At 31.5% G+C, this 21,168-nt stretch overlaps 1 protein-coding gene across 1 annotated transcript in view; it reads left to right on the top strand.

Annotated features, from left to right (window-relative positions):
* LOC128192554 (low-density lipoprotein receptor-related protein 2-like) overlaps window positions 1–21,168 on the top strand; it is a 50,121-nt gene that overhangs the window by 28,668 nt on the left and 285 nt on the right. The window contains 18 exon segments of the mRNA XM_052865333.1: window positions 420–539; window positions 979–1,215; window positions 1,642–1,828; window positions 2,098–2,222; window positions 2,470–2,626; window positions 2,962–3,077; window positions 5,132–5,165; window positions 5,494–5,742; window positions 10,379–10,586; window positions 10,901–11,048; window positions 12,049–12,159; window positions 12,817–13,071; window positions 14,359–14,478; window positions 14,701–14,937; window positions 16,133–16,310; window positions 19,990–20,105; window positions 20,294–20,419; window positions 20,653–20,823. Of these exon segments, the coding sequence (XP_052721293.1) occupies window positions 420–539; window positions 979–1,215; window positions 1,642–1,828; window positions 2,098–2,222; window positions 2,470–2,626; window positions 2,962–3,077; window positions 5,132–5,165; window positions 5,494–5,742; window positions 10,379–10,586; window positions 10,901–11,048; window positions 12,049–12,159; window positions 12,817–13,071; window positions 14,359–14,478; window positions 14,701–14,937; window positions 16,133–16,310; window positions 19,990–20,105; window positions 20,294–20,419; window positions 20,653–20,823 (2,895 nt within the window).

Raw genomic sequence — 21,168 nt, 5'->3', positions numbered from 1 at the left:
TTCGTATCATTTAAAATCTGCCTATTTTTAAGGTATTTGTAAATAAGTTTCCTTGAAAAACAATGCTTTAGCATACATTACATCGAATTCATCAATTAATTTCAAGAACTAAGTCTTGTCAGGAGCAATGATTTGTGCTGAGGTCCAAACACTGTTTCACTTTCGGTTTGTCCGAGTGACTGCATAGGAGAGTTGATTAAAAATCAACTCTCAAAAAAGATACTTGTTTCAATTTCATTATCTTTAATAAAAAAATCATTTGTCATGCCTAGTTTATATAATTTTATGAAGTATGGATAGAAAGGAACGAAATCATTTGTGGCAATTTTATTATCTATCAGATCAATATTTACACGTTTCTCTTTTTAAAAGGAAAAATGTAGTACATCATGTTTCTTCTTTTCTTCGCAAAACTGTAGAATCCTGCCACGTCTTGAATGGTCAGTGTGAAGATATATGTATACCCCAGCAAGATACACACACGTGCACCTGCGACTTAGGTCTTCAACTACAAAACGACTCGACATCGTGTGATAGTAGTATGTTTTATATTTACTTTGAAAAGAATAAGGAAAAATACATCATAAACAGTTGGATCGAGGTATCTTCTGCACGTATACATAAACGTTGTAAATGATTTATTACAGCCAAAAATGCCAAACAAAGTTATTTCTACGTATGTCAGATGGATATCACTTTGACATTTTGATTGATCATGATACATGTATACATTAACCATACATTAACTCTTTTCAGCTATCGTTCGCCAAATGTCACCTATTAATAACTTAAATCAATGCTTTAATGTAAATTAAAAGTATTAGCTCTTTACGTCATTTACGGCTTCTTTGTACAAAACAAAATTCATTATAAAAATAGATTTTGGAAGATCAGAGAATTTGTAAAAATATTTTTATATAAACATTCAATTTACAAATTCTTTTATTCGGCTAACAATGTTTCTGTATTTGATTTCAGCTGTCGTTGACTCCAATTTCATTCTTTTGACCGACTTATCTCACGATAGAATAATCCAAGTCGACATTGATACCGGTACATTGGTCAAACTGCCATTTGCTGCCATAGGAGCAACAGGAATCGCCTATGAAAAACAGTCCGATACAATTTTCTTCACATCGACTGTGAATACGTTTACTTCTAAAATGATGTCCGTTTCCCTTCACGGAAAAAAAGGCATTGTAACATATGCAACAGGTAAACAAGTATATATGAATAACTTTTTCCAAGGCACACTCAATCATAAAAATGGGGAATAATATTGTCGCAATCTTTTCGACAAAGTACAGATCGTTTGAATGATATATGTTTGAAAAACATTTTGAAGTAAACCGTTAGAAGTTAATTGTTATTCACATTTCTGAAATAAAGTATAAAGATTTGATTTCATATCTTGGATTAAAATTTCTTTTTTAAACAGATAATTAAAACGAAAAACCAACAAATAAACAATCTATAGCAAACGTATGCAAAGGAATAAAAAGCGCTAAGTGTGTTAGTCGCAGAGAATAGTTAAGTTTTTATGTTACAAATTACGTACTATATCTGAATATAATTTTCTTGAAAAGTACTTTTTGAAAAATTTTAATCAATTGTATTTTAATCAAAATACTTTCAATTTAGGGTTTCACAGCTCAGAGAGCGTTGCAATTGATTACTCGACGAGTAACCTTTATTATGCTGTTAAAATCTCCTCAACTTCCTCCGGTCAGGACATGATCAGAGTTGTCCAACATGCAACATTTCTTGAAAAAACATTGCTAACCAATCTGAAACATCCAAGAGATATTGCGCTGTATCCTTCAAAAGGGTGTGTATTAAAGTTTCATACTGGCATATTTGATTCTTAAGATCTAAGTTTAATAAAAATTAATACTATTAAAAAATATGTTTTATACATATTATCTAAATACTAGAATTCATTACTTTGTAATTTTCCCTTTGAAGAATTTTCAATAATTTTATGGTGTAACAAAAAATAAATGAATACAAAAAAGATAATTGAAGGAAAAATATTAAAATGAAAATGGTCATCTTAGTATTGGAAAGTTGTTGAAAATGTTTCTGTTTATTTCTTAGATTGATGTTTTGGGTTGAAGTTGAAAATCCAAAAATTGGAAAAGCAGCCATGGATGGAACTTCTAAGGAGTCTATCGTAACAAGCGATATTACATGGCCAAATGGCATTGCAATAGATTATACAAGTAAGTTATCTAGTTTGTATTGCTTTTATGAATTATCGTTTGATCGCAAGATTAAAGTTTTTGAAAAATATATAATCTAGTTTTATAATTTAAACGCTTCTACAAAGTTCTTTTATAAAAACCTGCAATATTATTTTTCGAGAAAAGGAGTGCTATTAAATCTTAAAATGATTGTAATCTTAGATGTGAGCGGTTTCAAACATGATACTGTCACAGTGTTATTCCCCACACTTATCTTTTTGTGCAGGCGAAAGACTTTACTGGACAGAAGGTTATTTTGATTGGATAGAATCTTCAGACATAAATGGTGAAGATAGAAAAAAAGTGCTGTCGGATCCTGGCGCTCACCTAAGAAGCATTTTTGTGGACAGTCAGTTTATATACTACACTGGATACAATAGGCAGTAAGTATAGAATTTTATATCATATCTTAACCCTAACCCTAACCCTAACCCATATCATATCATATCTTATGCCTTCTCTGACTCATTTTTATTCTGAAAGAAAAAAAACCCCTAGATAATTGATAACTTAAATAAGCTTTTCATTATGCGTTTATTGTTTGTAAACCAAGTGCAATGCTGCGTAAAATCTATTGATATTATATGAATATTGTATATCAGATTTATGACAAGACAGCGTGTAAATCGGCTTGAAACTTATACGTAAACAATTTTGTAAGTTAGACTTATGTTTTGTCAATGCGAGACATATTATTCTAAAATAAATTCTACAACAGGAGAGTCGTAAGAATCAATAAAACGTCAGAAGCAGAGGCAAGAGTGATGAAGAACTACCCAGAACTGGGGGTTATTGGCAGTGTTAAAGTTTATACAGACAATGATATCGTAGACGGTAACTCTAACGGACATGGTCACGATTGGAAATTAAAAATGTTCTGAAGAATATATCCTTTAACATATACTCTTGATGGCTCGAAACCCTTGATCCCTGGAAGTCAAACTATAGTCCCATTTTTTATAATCTATTATTTTTTTCCTCTCGAAACCCCGGTACGTAATTAACACCTGTTTTTTTAAATTTGAATTGCCAAGGTGTTAATTTGAATTGCCAAGGTGTTAGATGCATGATTCTTGTACCGAGTTGTTTATTCAGGCGACAATAGTTACAAAAATTTCACAAGTTAGCAATTAGTCGTTGAAAATACAATTGACATTACATTTATTCGCATATGGAAATGTTAATATATCAATAGTGCCTGTTTGGGAGGATAACTGTTGAAATTGACACACCGAGAAAACCATTGTCAACCGACGCTAAGCGGAGGTTGACAATGCTTTTTGAGGGGTGTCATTTTCAACAGTTACCCTCACAAACAGGCACCATTTATTTTATTATACTGAATGTTTTAGTTTCAAATAAAATTTTATTGCTTTTATAAAGAAATGAATTGAATTCTACGGCGAACCGTACACGCATAATTTACGCGCATGTAACAATTCGTTGTGTTACCCGTTACCAAGTATGTTGCTAAAGCTGAGGGTAGTAGAGCGGATTACCAACTGCGTCTAAACCAATCAGACTTTAGTATTTAACATAAAAGTATGATGATAATATATATTATGGCAATAAACATTCTTATCGCATAGTGCAGACACATACCACTCTAAAAAGATAATTGAGTTCACACAGGGTTCAATTGAGTTTAGGGTCGTATTTTACATGATCCTTTTTTCATTTTTATGATAGCGATACTTTATTGCGAATTTGCCAGAGGTCAACAAACATTTTTTTAATGTTAGCCAGCCATCGGGTTTTAAGTATATATAAAATATAAATTTGAAGGTTAACTCTAATCGTGAACAAATTTACAGTTCAAATCGTGACCAAGTGAAATATATCATAATTTGTAACTTGCGTAATTTGAGATACGGTCAGAGATGACTAAAGTACATCATTTTAATTCTGTTGTCCTAGTGAACCCACTCTGTGCTCAAAACAATGGACTTTGCAGTACCTTCTGTTTTCCAACTCCTTCTGGACGAACATGTGGTTGTCAAGACAATGTAAAGCTTTTATCAGACGAGAGAACTTGTGAAGGAGGTAAGTGGCAATCTCATTTTTACCGACAATAAATATGACAAAAACTTGTGAGTAGATAGCAACTAAAATATTCACATGTTTTGTGTACTTGCTAGTCCCTGTGTGTCCCACTTCTCTGCCTAGTTTAGAGATCTTGAATTGTGTTCCATATTCTGGAGAGTCATGCGAGTTCAAATGCATGGAAGGATTTAAACGAATTTTAGAAGTAAATGTCACGTGTGATTCACTGGGACAATGGAATCCCGAAACGGAAACACTCTGTTCAGGTGAGGGTAATGTGTTTTCCTACTTGTTAATTATCTCAGTACATTTGAATATTGTTCATTTTAAAACAAAAGACAGAATGAAGAATATATCGGAATAGAGATAAACCAAGATAAATAATGTTAGAGAAAGCAAAGAAACAAATTGAATGAGAGAGATATGATGAGGTCGTTGAATTATTTGTAGAAATTCTCTGCTCATCATCATTGCCTAACGCCGCACTGACACCAGGCTGTTCACGTAGGATTGGTGAATCCTGTGGAATAACATGCAAGGAATACTATTCACCATTACTCAGCGATGATATAATTTGCTCTGAAAATGGAGAGTGGCAGGCAAAAAATATTTCAAACTCCACGGAATTTTGCGAACGTAAGCTGTGAAATTAATATTAAAAAATTTAACACACTAAATAGTGAGAGTGATAGACTTTGCGATGTCAACTTTGAATAATAGAATTATCACAATACGAAAAATGTATGTTTTAGTTAAAACAACAGTTTTGTTAAAAGCTTTGTTGTCTAAGCTTTGCTTTGTGTTTCATAAAGTTAAACATGAATAAAATATAGAGTTAATTGTAGCCAAGGAGTTTACTAACGAATCTGATGGAGACCAGTTGACCATAGGATTGAGTACAGGTGTTGGCGGTTTGGTACTCATCATCATCATCATCATCGTCATTGTCATTTGTCTGAAAAGGATGAAGACCAGAAAAAGGTTAGTGTTGTCTAAATCTATACAATAATCGTTACATGATGATTTATTTGTTGCACATAACATTTTGTACATGTGCAATAAATACACTGAGCAGATGCAGGGTGCATGTGATACAACGATCTTTCTTCTTTCAAATTATCAATATGTTCCTACTAGAACGTTTTTGTAAAATAATTCTTGAAATTGAATAATATACAGTTTACAGTTTTTTTTGTTATTTAAATAGGATGCAGAGAGAAGCGGAGGATACAATTAAAGCATACGGAAAAAACCAATACATTACCCACCAAGAAAATGCACCTGAAGAAGATACATATGCCACACTAGATGAAATGAACTTCAAAGATTTGGGTTATATGGAGTTCGATAAACATTATGATCCTGATGTGTATGGTGGATTTGTGTTGGATGCAGCAGACGAATATCTCAGGCCTTCTGCCGAGAGAAAAGAAGTGGATAATGACATTGATGAAGTGTCCGTAATCTAACTATTCTGCATGTCCAATAATTGATTATTAAAAACAATTTGTCAACTAAAATATTAATCAAAATAGTTCTTATTTTGTCTATATCTTCTCAAAAACTTTTTTTTTTTAATCTTAGGGTTAAGTAATTAAGTAGTAAGAAAAAAAAGGCTTCTCAGAAAATATTTGGCAAGAAAAGTTGAAACTTGTATGAAAGCAATCTCAGGTAGGGTGAATTTATGTTTGTTTCAATCATGATCCCGGAGATAGAGTTATGCAACAATGGGGATGAGTGGGTCAAATTTTAACATTGGAAAATATAGAGAAAACATATTTAACTTTTCTTTACAAAACCATTTAATTTGTTTGTAAGCAGCTTTATGTAGTAATGGATTTAATGCATTCAAATCACGATTGGATTTTTACATGGGAAATTATAGAGAAAAAATCTTGTAAACTGGGGTTAAGAACTTTTTGCCTAAGCAGCTATATCTTTATTGAAAGCAACCTCAAATATGGTTGATTTAAGTTTGTCAAAATCATGGTCTACGTGGCACATTGATCTGAAGACCAAAATTTGACCAATTGAACCGACTCTAATTAGAAAATTCCCGACCAATTGACACTCAACGGATTGGACATTTAAATGTGTGTGGATGGACTAGTGGTAATCAGCAGAATCTTCTTGTGATGCAATTTCATGGATGTTGTAATTTTTTTAAAGAAATCGTGAAACTTGATAGTAAAATATGTTTAACATTTATTACATACCATTGGTTCTCGTGGGAAAAATATCAGCAAAAACACTTTTCTGAAAGCCGTGTTATAATGTTTTTTACACGGATTGTCGAATTTCTGAACTTGTCCATGAACTGAAAGGGTTTCAAGTTTAAAACAAAATTCAGAGAGGTATTGTCTAGTACTTTGTAGAAAATGAATAAATTGTAAAAAGCACGATTTGAAATAATAAAGCTCATTTGTTGCAGGTATCTGTTAGACAATGGTTTGGTTAACTGTTGACCAACTGTTTAATGTTATAATATTCCAAAGAAAAACAGTTTTTAAAATTAAAAATTTCAGAAACTCAAACAGACTGTTTGTCTGTTAAGAAAAGTTTTTGATTAGATACTGTACCACCTGATCACCGTCCTTTTTGGCATAACTCAAACGGAAAACCATTAGTAAACGTCGACAATAAAATAGTTCCATATTTCAAACCTTAGATGTCGTTTCAAAAATCTTTATTCCGTGACAAACCACACCCATATCAGTTAATCAAAATGATTCTTCAAGTTGTACGTAACTCAGGAAAACACATAAATTGTCCTTTAATGAAACAGGACCCACTTATATTGTAATTGAAAGATCCATCGATAGAGCCTTCATCACGTCTTTGCAATCTGATATCCCCATTTTAAGTGATGTTGTTACCTAATCACATAACAAATCAAATGACAGAACTTGTTCATAACGTAAAATTAGAATAACGTACACGGAAAACATTTTTCTTCATTTTAACATGTATTTCCAACACTCGACTGCGTTTCTTGCTAAATGCACTCGTACATGTTTTTGCTGTATTCTAATCAGAGGAAAGGATTTTCATTTTGATATTCAACAATCACTCTGTAGGGCCCAATTGATGTAAATTCTTATTTTTTGTCATGGCTCTTTGATAGTCATACCCTCAGCACTACCCTACTGATTGTCTCTTTAGTTAACAATTTTGAAACTTTATCATCTTTGTTTTTTTTACCTCAGACATAGGATAGAAAATCGCTGATACAAAATCAAGGTTATTTGTCGTCAAATGTAGTTTCTAGCTATAGATAAACTGGATATTTACAATTCTAATGCTAGCATATTAACACATATTACGATTGGTGTTTGATAAATAACGCAACAATGAATTTGGAAATCGTTAAATTGTAATAAAATCTGAAATATCATTTCAGCATCGACCACAAAGAGGAAGGTTCAGTTTAATTCAATGTTTGTCCTGAAAAGGTTGCTTAAATCTCATAAAAATGCACATATACCATTTTGAATACGTGTGTATATAGAGTATCAGTTTATATACTTTTATCTTGTTTCAAAAAATAATTATGACTTCAACATTTTGGTTTATTTCTAAGATTTAATAAAAATAATGATTTAAAAAAACACATTTTGTTATAAATCTTTTTAAAGAAGGAAAAGGTGTCTGCAACTGTCGCCCACAACAAAATTAATATATTTTATTTGATATCACATGAAAACGTTTAAATGTGCGTTGCAGATCCATGCCACCATACTTTACAAAAAGCTTACCGATAATATGACCTTGACACAATTTTAGATGAACATTTTACATTAATTTTCTAATGGTTTTTTCTCGATTGGTTAAGTTGATTATTTCAAATGTTCGACCAAATGATAAAGCAATTAGCTGACTAACAAACGGAATATGAAAGAACACTCATTTTGTTGTGTAAGCAATGCTTGTATATTACAGAAATATTATCTTGAGAAAAGTTCCATCCAAATCTTTTTTTATTAAAAAAAAAATTATAAACACGATGAATAATATATTATATGTAGTAATTCCGTTATTTAACATTATCTGTAAACCGACTCGAGTTTTGTATAAATAACTTAGAATTTCATGTTCCTTATTCCGCTTAAAACTTGATAAATTACATTCAAATCTTGAAGACAAATGTTGTAGACGTTGCTGTGAGAAAATATAATTTAATAATTTTGCGATCAAATCCTACCACAGTCCCTTTAATTAATTCTTACTGGTACGCTGCTTCAAAGGTATTGTTTAATGTAAATATTTTGCTATTTTTATTATCAATTCCTTGTCATGTAGTTGGAGTAATTTGTAAATCAATCAAAATGATAGATATTTTCTCAAATGGTTGAACTTTAATGGTATATGCATTCATCAAACAAGCGATAAATTTAGTAATCCCTTTAACGAGCCATACCCATCTATAAAGCCATCCAACCAGTTAGGTGGGTCAGTGATTCGAAACGAGGAGCATGGTTGTTAAAAACGAAATGTTCTCTAAATAAAAGCATAATCTGGTTTAATCTTTTAAATCCATCCGGTTTATGAATAAGATGTACATTTTTTGTATCTTAATGTCATATTAACGGAAAAGTTAATGGAAAATGGATGAAAAAATATTGTCAATTTCACATCTTGCATTGTACATTTATGCAAGATTTTTAGATGCCAAACAGCCAAGAATAGTAATTGCTTTCACTTTATGTGCCAATGTTTTTTAATGCTTTGCTAAATCCATTATAAAAATTTGAAAACTCCTTAAAATGAAATATTTATCAAAGAAAGTGGCCATTCTTATTGAGTAAAATGAAGTTTGAAGTCCTAAGCACTGTTCTACATGTCGTATTGTTTTTTGACCAGATATTCGAAGGTATGTTTGCAATAGAATTGTTCCTTTTTTTCAATCATCGTTGTTTATTTTATAAAGTTTAGTATAAAACTAAGAATAATTATGTACACGTGTATTACATATATTATCAATGCAATCAACTTGCATCTAAGATAAGGGGCAAGACTATCCATGTGATGATAACAATTTTTACGATTGGTCTATTTTGGACAAATCATGTTTTGATAATTAGTAATCGGTACAAACTATATTCTTTTAATATACCCTTAATAATTAGCATAAACAGTAGAAGTTTATGCAATAATCTTTGGGATCGGAAAATGTTCAATTTGTTAGCTTAATCATTTAGCACAATAGATATTGGTTGTGTGTTTTCATGATTGTGTTTTAGGAAATAACATATTACATTCAGAACAGTAAAACAATTTAGTATATGTGTATTTTTGCTTTCCTTTAGCCTATACGTTTGAGAAAGGTATCATTTATGGTGTTCGGAACCCATCTTCATTGTCAAATCTTCCAAAAATACCCGAAAATGGTAACGGATTTAATTACCTGACATATTACTTAATTGGAAAAATTAGAAGCATTGCGACTGATCCTAAAAGAAAAGTGGCCTTTATTGCTTCCTCTCTCCAAATCCAAGCTGTTCATAACTACAGTCTTCTCAAAAGCGACTCGTACGAGTTATCAACAGAGTTTTATGGAAAATCAGACGATACGGGGCAGATTGCATTTGATTACCTATCCAAGAACTTGTATTGGTGTGACTCACGTTTGAACTGGGTTGCAATGAAGCCGGCATACAATGGAAATGCATCAATTTATAAGGTCGTCGTACAGGACAACTTGAACAGACCCGAAGGACTTGCATTGGATCCTGTTGATGGGTAAATATTTTTTAAAGCTAAGTTTAATTTGTTTCTTATATTCTATATAAACTTGGCTTTTTATTGTTAATAGACTTGACTGAACAATTATAGCAAACTCTGTTTGTATAGATATTATTTAAAGCTTTAAATCAATTTCTAACTCATGTTCAACAAACTACTGTCCTCTCTCTCTCTCTCTCTCTCTCTCTCTCTCTCTCTCTCTCTCTCTCTCTCTCTCTCCTCCAGTAAATAATTTTGTTTTAAAGTAAATGTACTTAAAGCTGTTGTAATCAATTTGTTGTATACAAATGATTGTTCAAATTCAAATAAAAAAGTTCTAATATACTACTTTTATTGACTTTTCTTTGTAGAATTATGTTCTTTTCTGATAACCACCCTAATGGTCGCATCAGGAAAGCGTCGCTGAACGGAGAGAATTCAACGGTTATTGTGTTCAATGGCATAGTACACGTTCCATCCCTTGCTATTGACACAGAAAATAAACAATTGTATTGGGTAGACATTGTAAAGGATACTGCCGAGGTCTGTGATTACGATGGTTCTAACAGAAGAGTGATAGTAAGATCTAATATGAACCCTATGAGTGGAATTCAATTCTACAAGGTAGTATATTGTGTTCGTTTATTTTATTTTGTTTTGTTTTTTTTAATTAAAAGAATATTTACCCTTCTACAAATTCAAATTACAATGTAAAGGTAAGAAAGAAAATAGTTTTATTACGCCTTATGGTGGGTTACTTTAATTGTATCCTATCAATCTTCAAAATATATAACAATTATTAAACTATTTTATCTTTCATTCCTTGTATGCAGTTTGTGCATTTTTGAATATGACATGATATATATTTCAGGAAAACTAATACTATTTTACAGAATGTCCTACATTTAGTGAGCGAGGAGAAAGGTCTTGTAAGAGGAATCGATGCTTTTTCTGGTGTATACAGTTATAATGTAAATTTTAACCCAGGAATCCCGACTGCTCTAGCTATTTTTGACACAGAAAATCTTCCAAATCTTCCAGGTAAGAACTCTCTTAATCAAAGTACTGAAGTACTGACGGGAGTTGATTTTATAGATTATTATTTATCTTAAAATCAACGATATGTTATTTTGCTTGGCAAGTAGTTAATAATCTCTATTTGAATTACGCACATTTTCATAATATGGATTCTCTGACGTTTTCGAGAATCATTTCGAGAAAACCTCTGATGAATTATGTTGTGTATATATTGAAAAATAGAATTGATTTCATCAAACTATGTATCGGTATTCGAAATTTTTCAAAAAATGTATGGATCCAACCAATAATGAACTCCAGTCTCGTTCAACCAGATGCTCGGCTGTCTCCGTTAATCTCCGACAAGTAAAAGATACCACGTGATAGCTTGATGATGCGACCTCTAGATATAGACTGACTCTCTGCTTATCGGAGATGTACAGAGACAGCCGATGGTTGAACGAGACTATATTGAACTCTGGCGTAGGAATACATACGACTGCAAAAAACTTCTAAATTGGTCGTACTATTTAAAATCTGACTATTTCTTGGGTATTTATAGATAAGTTTCCTTTTTAAAAAAAGCTTCAGCGTACATTACATCGAATTTATCGATTATTTTCAAGAACTAACTATTGTCAGCGGTGATGATTTTTGCTTAGGTCCAAACACTGTATCAGTTTTGGTTTGCCAGAGTAACTGCATAGGAGAGTTGATTAAAATCATCTCCCAAAAATGACACTCAATTTGATAAACTTGTTTTTATTTCAGATGTAATATAATTGAAATACCATGTACACTTACTTTTTTAATATTATAATTATGATTTTATATATATATATATATATATATATATATATATATATATATATATATATATATATATATATATATATATATATATATATATATATATATATATATATATAATTTTTTGAAATATGTTTCCCGTTATTTGCATTGCTTAAGAGACTTTTTAAAGTACTTCATCTCGTTTTTATTGTCTGAATATTTATGTATATAGATCCCTGCTTCTCAAAACAGTGTGGACAAATCTGTGTGAACACTCCATCAGGTCCGACCTGTATATGCTACGAAGGATACGACCTGACAGAGGATGAAAGATCTTGCAAAGGTATACCTAATGTTGCTTATGAAATTCACATGTTTCGTTATATTAATTATTTCTTGCTACTTTTAACCTAATCTTGTAACAGGGCATATCCTAAGATGTTTGAAATGTTGCACCGTTTGAGATGTGTAGTGCCGGTTTAGTTATGATGATGATGTTTTTAACTAATCTAAGATGCCTATAAAATCGTCCTTTTTTATAGAAAAGCAAGGACCAACATAAGTCAGAAAATTTTAATCTGTATAAAATATTATTTTAAAAAAAACACGAAATGGATAAAGAAGTTTATTAAAGTTAAATAGTGCTAATACTTAATATTTGAAAGACAAAATTTCAATAGATGTGGAATTTTTTTTTTGCATAGGAATTCTAAATCGATGTCAGTTTTTTTTTTTAAAGAAATAAAACATTATAAAAACACTCGACACTGTAAATTGAAGTCGTATCGAATGTTTAAAAAGTACCAACATGTCTATTAACAACTGTTACCCCAATGAAAAAAAAGTTAAAATAATACTATTGTTAACATATTTAAATTTAAGAAAAGTATGTATTCAAAATAAAAAACTCAGTGTCATAGTGTGTATAAACATAAATCTGTTCAGATGGTTGTTTTTAAGATAACAAAGATATAACATTAATTTTATTTTGTTTCTATAGAACGACCCCTGATGTACAGAAAAGGAATTTTGATTAGTACTCACAATGAGTTTGAATTTGTCAACATTGCCTCCATCAACAACATTTCCACCGCCTCACAAAGCTTTAAAGACTCAACAGCAAACATAACATCGTTTGCCGTTGATGCTGTCAAAGCAAAGATATACTATATTGACAAGAACAGCGGTGCGTTAAAACAAATAGACATGAGAACTCAGCAAAAAAGTGTGTTGACTAACATGCGGAGCGGAAAAGGTATATCTGCCTACCAAACAAAAAATGATATATTTTATTAACGAAAAACCAAATCTGATTTTATAATGGCTGTGTATTGATCACAACAATAAAAACCTAATGATTGTTTTTGCAGATTTGATTATAGACTGGAACCAACATTTGTTGGGCTGGATAAATGATGGTTCCAGCGAGATTCTCTCATTTAGTCTTGAATTGGGAAATACGTCGTCTATATATTCAGAACTTGAGTATGCAGAGTCTTTAACAATTAATCCAGAAGAAGGGTTCGTTGCGGTACATTTTGAATATGTTTGAATTTTTCCCACTTCTTTCATTGTTTTGTAATTTTTATGAACAAAAATATTTTAGAAAGTTGTATTGGATATCTGGATCGCCTTCTTTGATTATGAGCGGAAACTGGAATGGCGAATCACCGAAATCTTTGGAGACCTCAGAAGAGTTGACCTTTCCGAGAACTTTAAACTATGATGTCACGAGCAATAGGTTTTGTTTTTTTTAAACCACCAACATTAAATTATTTTATGTCAACTTACAATTATTAAGCAAACTTCAATGAAAACTACAATGAAATGGAGTATTTACTGATATAAGAATGTGATATTGGAATGCATACCTAAGATAACCTGTTTATGTGTATATATAGGGACATGACATAAGAACACATGCAATATCAATTCAAATATAAAGGCTGCTATTGTTTCTTAAAGTCATGATTATTGCTGCAGTGGGTTACATAGAATTTCAATAGGATGTTACAGTTTACATTCGCAAAATTACTCGGGAATCTTTTTTCATTGGTAGTTCTTAATTGATATGTTATTGTCACTTAATAAATTTCATTATCTTTAGAATTTAAAACTTTGCAACACAGGTTATATTGGTCCGATGGTGTGTTAATAAAGAGTTGTTTGAGTGATGGATTGGATGTCCAAACACACAACTTAGTCATTGAGGCCGCCTATGGATTTTCATATAAGGTATCATAATTTACATGATAAAGAAATTGATTCGAGCAAAAAGTGCAATTTTGAAAAAAAATCTGTTTACTATCTTTAAAAGGATTTCTATGTATGGGTGTTAAAAGAACACCTATATTTTGGGCTGAAGGATATGAAGACACATCAAACTTTGTTACCTATCCAAGAAAATACAACTGGCGTGGTAATATATGATCCTTACTTACAGAGGAATTTAACAGGTACACATGTAAATGTAAGTTATTGAATTTAAAACACTCAACAAAAAGAATACTTTTAAATTTACTCTATTCGATAATATCTAAAGGAACATGTCAGCGCTTTAATGGTGGGTGCGAGGGGATATGTGTTCCTCAACAAGAAGGTTGTAGGTGCGAGTGTGACGTGGGTCTTCAATTACAAAATGATTCACGAACGTGTAACAGCAGTAAGTCTACTTTTACATTCTGAAAAATAAGACCAAAGGTAAAGTGTGGTACACAAACCCTAATAATTCACTTATTTAGTCATTATAATATCAAGAATACATAAAAAAATATTCTTAAAATAATAATACATAAAATAACATTTTTAGAACATGTCTGTATAAAAGTGTATGTTAATTATTGATTTTCACGATTTAACCTGTCATATATGCGTTGTATTTTAGGCGTCTTTAAAAGCAATTTCGTACTTGTGACCGATAGCACACACGACAGAATCCTTCAAGTTAGCCTTGACACTGGGGAGCTAAACAAAATACCTATCAATGCAACTGGGGCCTCTGGAATAGCCTTTGATAAATCAACACAGACAGTCTTTTTCACATCCTCAAAATATCGATTTTCCTCAAAAGTGATGTCTGTTCCACTTCACGGAGAACGTAAAATAAAAACATATGCTGCAGGTAAAACAAATAAATTGATACATGATATATTCGTATTTATGATTGATTCGTAGCTATGTCTTACTTTTCAATTTTTACAATATATAAGTTTGTGTGTTTTATAAAATATTATGATTTTATTTATCTTTTAAAAAGCCATTTAAAGTAGCAATTTGATTGTTGCACCGGTGTGTCCTCTTACTATTTTTCCCTCAAATAATTGCTGACCTATGGTTTTTTTTTATACATACTAAACTTTGACCCATGCGTGTACGGGTTGACACATAACATATGATATCGGACATTTACGAAATAGATACATGTACATCGACACGCCGTATTGTTGACATTTACATAACCAAGCTTTAAGCCTACAATAATGCTAGTAATTTCACTACACTCTGCATAGAAAAATCTAACTGAAAAACCTTGGGACGGGCCTTCACCACAGTTAAAACGCCACCGATATGTACACCCGTATTAAGGTATCAAAAAGTTGCAGAATCGCTCCGGAACGATTTTTGGAAAATTAATGAAGCCGCATTGTAAATAATTAACAGTCAAATTATTCACCAAAAACATTTTGAGGCTGTAAATATCTTTCATCTAAAAATATAATCATACTAAAGAAGAATTCAACACTTTTCACCAACTGTTTTTCTCGCTTTAAATAAACACACAATGTTGACATTCGGAACTCTCGGGATTTTTCATATTAAATGCACTGAGTTAGAGTTATCTCCCGTATTTCCTTTGATGAATATAAAACAAATTTTCGGTTTCATTGAAAATTTACACGTATTTTTAATATCGTTTCTGAGTTTATCCATACAAATGTCATATTTTGGAAACATAAATTAAAGAGCCTTCCGTGATTTAACGTGAATGTAATGCGCATGCGCAAAATTGTACAATCCAAAATATTCAGATTATTTTCGGATTTTTTAAAGGAATTTTCTTTGAATACTAATTAGCGAAGCTTGATTGAAAAAAGAATAAAAAAACAAATTGGTAATATTCAAGTACCAATGATGTTTAAGATATATAAAACAAAAGACAGTATTCATCCGATTTCTCGGTATTAAAGCTCAAAGAATAGAGTCTATTATTTTAATAAAGTAGTATAGATTTTTTTAGAGATACTAATGCTAATTCAGCTAAGTGTCAAAAAATGAAAATGTAGCTATTCATTAAAGGATCCTCATTTTGGCTACAGGGTTTCGATATTCGGAAAGTGTTGCTCTCGACCATTCAACAGGAAACATCTACTTTGCGGCGGTGACATTACCGGAACCAGATTCAATTAGAGTTTTAAATCAAGAGACGTTAGAACAGAAAACATTGCTCACCGGTGTCCAGGGCCCAAGAAGTATCGCGCTTTATTCTTCAAAAGGGTAAGTGATCGAAAAGTCAGATTATATGTTTAAACATATCGGAATGTGTGAAACGGTAACGGGAAAGAGGTATCGGGCGAAAGTTTTCTCCTTGGTTTCTGATATTTAAAGAATGAATAGTACATGTATGCGGTATGTAATACGTCATCATTATATTTAAAAAAAACAATTATTTTTATTTATTATTTATTTTATTATTTAACGTTTATTGCTAATAAAACGTTTCTGGGATTGCCATGTGATGCTGACCGGGCAAGTCATACAATGTATAATAAAAACAAGTTTCTCATTCGTTGATTTTAATTAGAAATATGCACAATTGCTAGCTATCGATTTTCTGTAAAACAACTACTTTTAAGTAGTTATATGTCTTCGTTATTATGGTACATAATCTTTTAATTTCTTTAGCCCCCTCCCCCCTTACCAGAAATGTTGATAAAAGTATAGAAAATCAAAGTACTGAAGAACTGACGCGAGTTGATTTTATCGAATATTATTTATTTTAAAATCAACGATATATTATTTTGCATGGCAAGTAGTTTCCTATATGTATTTGAATTATGCACATTTTTCAAAAAATGAATTGTTCTCCGACAAGAATTTCGCGAAAACCCCCCTTATGAATAATAATGTGTAATATTCAAAGAATTAATTCCATCAAACTACATATCAGTAATCGATATTTCAACGAAATAGTATAGATCCAAGCAATAATGAACTCTAGTCTCGTTCGACCAGACGCTCGGCTGTCTCCGTTAATCTACGATAAGCAAGAGAGATTCTCTGCTTGTCTGAGATTTACTGATATATTGAACTCTGGCGTAGGAATACATACAATGTACGACTTCAAACAATATCTAAATTGTTCGTACCATTTAAAATTTGACTATTTACAAGGCATCTATAAATAGGTTTCTTGAATGTTTTAGAATACTATAGCATTGAATGATTTATTTTTGACGTCGTCGTGTCAATAACTGCCGTCAGGTGAGCAGACAAATTGAATAACGCGCGTTAGCGCGTTATGATAATTTGTCTGCTCACCTGACGGAAGTTATTGACACGACGACGTCAAAAATAAATCATTCAATGCTTATATTTACATTCCCTTACTGAAGAAATCAATTGTTTACTTAAATAAATCGATATAAAGTGCAGATCACGGAGGGAGTGAATAAGTAACAGCAAGAACAGCTGTTTTGTAAAACTGGTTTAAACTGGTTTTCACATAGACTGTTGAGATGAGATCGACGAGCATGAAAATATAATCCATGATAAATAACTCTTGAAATGTTGCTTTTAACAATAAAGTCAACTTTTTTGTTGAATAATTATAAAACATGGTGTTTTGACAACATTCATGAAATACATTTTTTAACTGATAACATAGAAATCTCTGTTTGAGAACTACTTATGCAAATTACTCGTTAATTCATACGCAGTGAATAGGTGTTGCATTTAGAGGCATTTAAACATCACGGAATTTAATGGGAAAACACAGTAGAATGTAAATATATTTCATTGAATTTATCGATTATTTTCAAGGACTAAATGTTATCAGCGGTGTTAGTTTGTGCTTAGGTCCAAACACTGTTTCACTTTCGGTTTGCCTGAGTAACTGCATAGGAGAGTTGATTTAAAATCAACTCCCAAAAAATCTATTAGTTGAACTATATGAGGTGCTTAACAAATAATGCTTTCTTTAGTATAAGGATAGCACGCGAAGTCAACAAAATGCATCAGGTAGTAATGTTTATTTTCTGTGACGATTGTTACCTTTTTGGTCTGTTTATAATACTTAAAGATTGTTTTAATCTTACCTAGCTATCTCCTTAATTCTACAAATAGTAATTCGAGAAAAAAATATATTTAAATATATTCCTTGTTTCCAGTGTTTCGAGAAAATAATTGTTATATTCTCATTCCATTATCGGGAATATTTTTTCATTAATTTCTTCGTAGAAAGTTTTTCAAGTAGCAAATATAAATATATTTCATTTTAAATATCATAATTTTGTTAATGCTTGATTACTGAAGCTGTTGATTCATTAAAACATTAATCAAAAAGTCAGTAGGCATGGCATTATCAGTCACATTGTTAATAGTTAACCTAAAATTGTAAATACGTGGTCAGTTAATTTCATATGGGGTGAGAGCAGAGCTCGAGCCTCGTATGGAATGTTCTGACCACGTATCAAATTAATCATAATAAATAATGAAAATTAGGCCTTTTATTATAACAATTTTATATTTTTTTTGATATGGGTGAAAAACCTGATGTCATATTACTTTAAGAATGACAAAATAATGGCAAAAAGTAGGTACATGTACATTTTGTTCTTGTGGTTTTAAATTATACATGGTCCCTGCGAAAATGCTGTTAAACAATAATTTTCATACAAATAAAAAGAAGGCAAGCTACCATAATTAATTATACATATCTTGTTTCGGTCGAAAAGGTTTATCTTTTGGACGGAACTAGGAACTCAACGTATTGGTAGAGCTCATATGGACGGAACATCGATCCAATATATTGTTACAGTTCATGCATATTGGCCCAACGGCGTAGCCATAGATTTTACAGGTACTCGTATTAAAGCTGTCCTTATGTTATTTGTTTCCTTTGATGATCTCTGCTAAGTAGTCGTCCATTTTATTCATAAATTCTTTGTCCTACTAATTATTTTTTTACTCATGATTTAGCCGAAAGATTATATTGGATTGAAGGTTTCCTTGACTACATAGAAACGTCCGATTTGAATGGTGGAGACCGGAAGGTTATAGCAGTCGACTCATTTTCTCACATGAGGAGTATTTTTGTGCACGGGGACTATGTTTATTACTCAGGTTTTAAACGTCAGTAAGTGTAACTATTTCCTTTTAAGTTAAAACAATAAAATCAACGAGAAAGGACATAAAAATATCCACACGGCATTTTGCTTCATGATGATCATAACAATATACAGTATTTTAAAGTGTCGCTTTAAAAAAAAGTTTATTTTGTAAATTTGTTTTTTTTTAAATGTAAGATAATTGAAAAACTGAGAATACAGTTTTAACAACGGATGAATACATTTAGTAAATAAAAATATCCACACGGCATTTTGCTTCATGATGATCATAACAATATACAGTATTTTAAAGTGTCGCTTTAAAAAAAAGTTTATTTTGTAAATTTGTTTTTTTTTAAATGTAAGATAATTGAAAAACTGAGAATACAGTTTTAACAACGGATGAATACATTTAGTAAATAATATATAAGATTTATGTATCACATTTGATTAATAGTAAACCATGCCGATATTTAAATAGTGCCTGTTTGGATGGGTAACAGTTGAAATTGACACCCCGAGAAACCATTGTCAACCGACGCTAAGCGGAGGTTGACAATGATTTTCGAGGGGTGTCAAATTCAACTGTTACCCATCCAAACAGGCACTATTTATTTTTTTATACTGAATGTCTTAATTTTAAAGAGAACTTATTTGCTTTTATGTAGAAATGACTTGAATTCTTCGACGCACCGTACGCGCATAATTTACGCACATATAACAATTCGTTGTGTTGCCCGTTGGCAAGTCTGTCGCTTTCGCTGGGGGTAATTGCGTCCAAACCAATCAGATTTCAGTATTTAACATGCCATTATAACAATACTAATTGTCGTCTTTCAATTCAAAAGGCGAGTATTGAAGATCCATAAAACTACAGGAGCTAGAGTACCATTCATGGAGAACAATCCAGTGCTCGGAATACTAAGTGGCATATTTGTATCCATGGAAAACGATACAACGGACGGTAACTCTAACATATTTCTGAAAAAATAAATGACTCAAACCAAACAAATACAATAAAAGTATTTTGTCCTTTTCCTATTCAATAACATATTCCACATGAATAAAAAAATGTTTTTAAACAGTTACCTTCTCATTCATTATTATCAAATCAATATCAAACACTAAATGAAAACAATATAAACATTTTAGTTCATTCACTCTGTGCGGAAAATAACGGATTATGCAGCACCTTTTGCCTTCCGACACCAACAGGAAGAACTTGTGGCTGTCCAGACAACGTAGAACTTCTACCTGACCAGAAAACCTGCAAAGGAGGTAGATAAATGACCTTTTTTATTTGGACAAATATGTCTTTTTTAACATACGTAGCCATATGCCTGTCATCTTTTTTTCCCTCAAATACTCCTTTCAACTTCTTAACTGCCATTCGTATCCGGGTTGATCCTTTAAAATTGGGTGTGATTAAGTATTTTTGAATACAATATCAATTTTCAGTTGAAATGTATCATTACTAAATTGCATCAAGCTGCTTTATATTCTTTCAACAGTTAACGTTTGTCCGTCCTCATTTTCCAAACTACATCTCCTTAACTGTCCACCATATTTGGGTGAATCATGTGACTTTGAGTGTAATCCCGGATTCAAGAAAGTGTCTAACTCATCTGTAAGGTGCAGTGCACTTGGTCAGTGGAAACCAGACATAGAAACACTATGTATAGGTAAATGGATTTCATCACTTATTATTTTTAATCCCATTGCACGTCCTGTATGGACACAATTAGCAATGGTACTTAATATTTAAAAAATAGTAATCATTTTATATATACAAATCATCTTTAAGATAAACTTCAAAAATGGTTCTGGTTTCAGATATTTTATGTCCATTTTTTGAGTCAAATGCTGTTTTAAAATCTGACTGCACTCGAGAAGTGGGTTTATCGTGTGGGTTTAATTGCAAAGAACACTACGTTAAATCCTACTATGGTGATATAGTTTGTGAAGAGGATGGTACATGGAATCTACCAATGGAAAATCTGTGCACAAGTAAGAAAACAATTAATATG

This window comes from Crassostrea angulata, chromosome 7 (assembly GCF_025612915.1).
Source record: "Crassostrea angulata isolate pt1a10 chromosome 7, ASM2561291v2, whole genome shotgun sequence".
NCBI classification, from domain to species: Eukaryota; Metazoa; Mollusca; class Bivalvia; order Ostreida; family Ostreidae; genus Magallana; species Magallana angulata.
The sequence above is the reverse complement of the archived record's forward strand: the minus strand, read 5'-3'. Positions and strand labels throughout refer to the sequence as shown.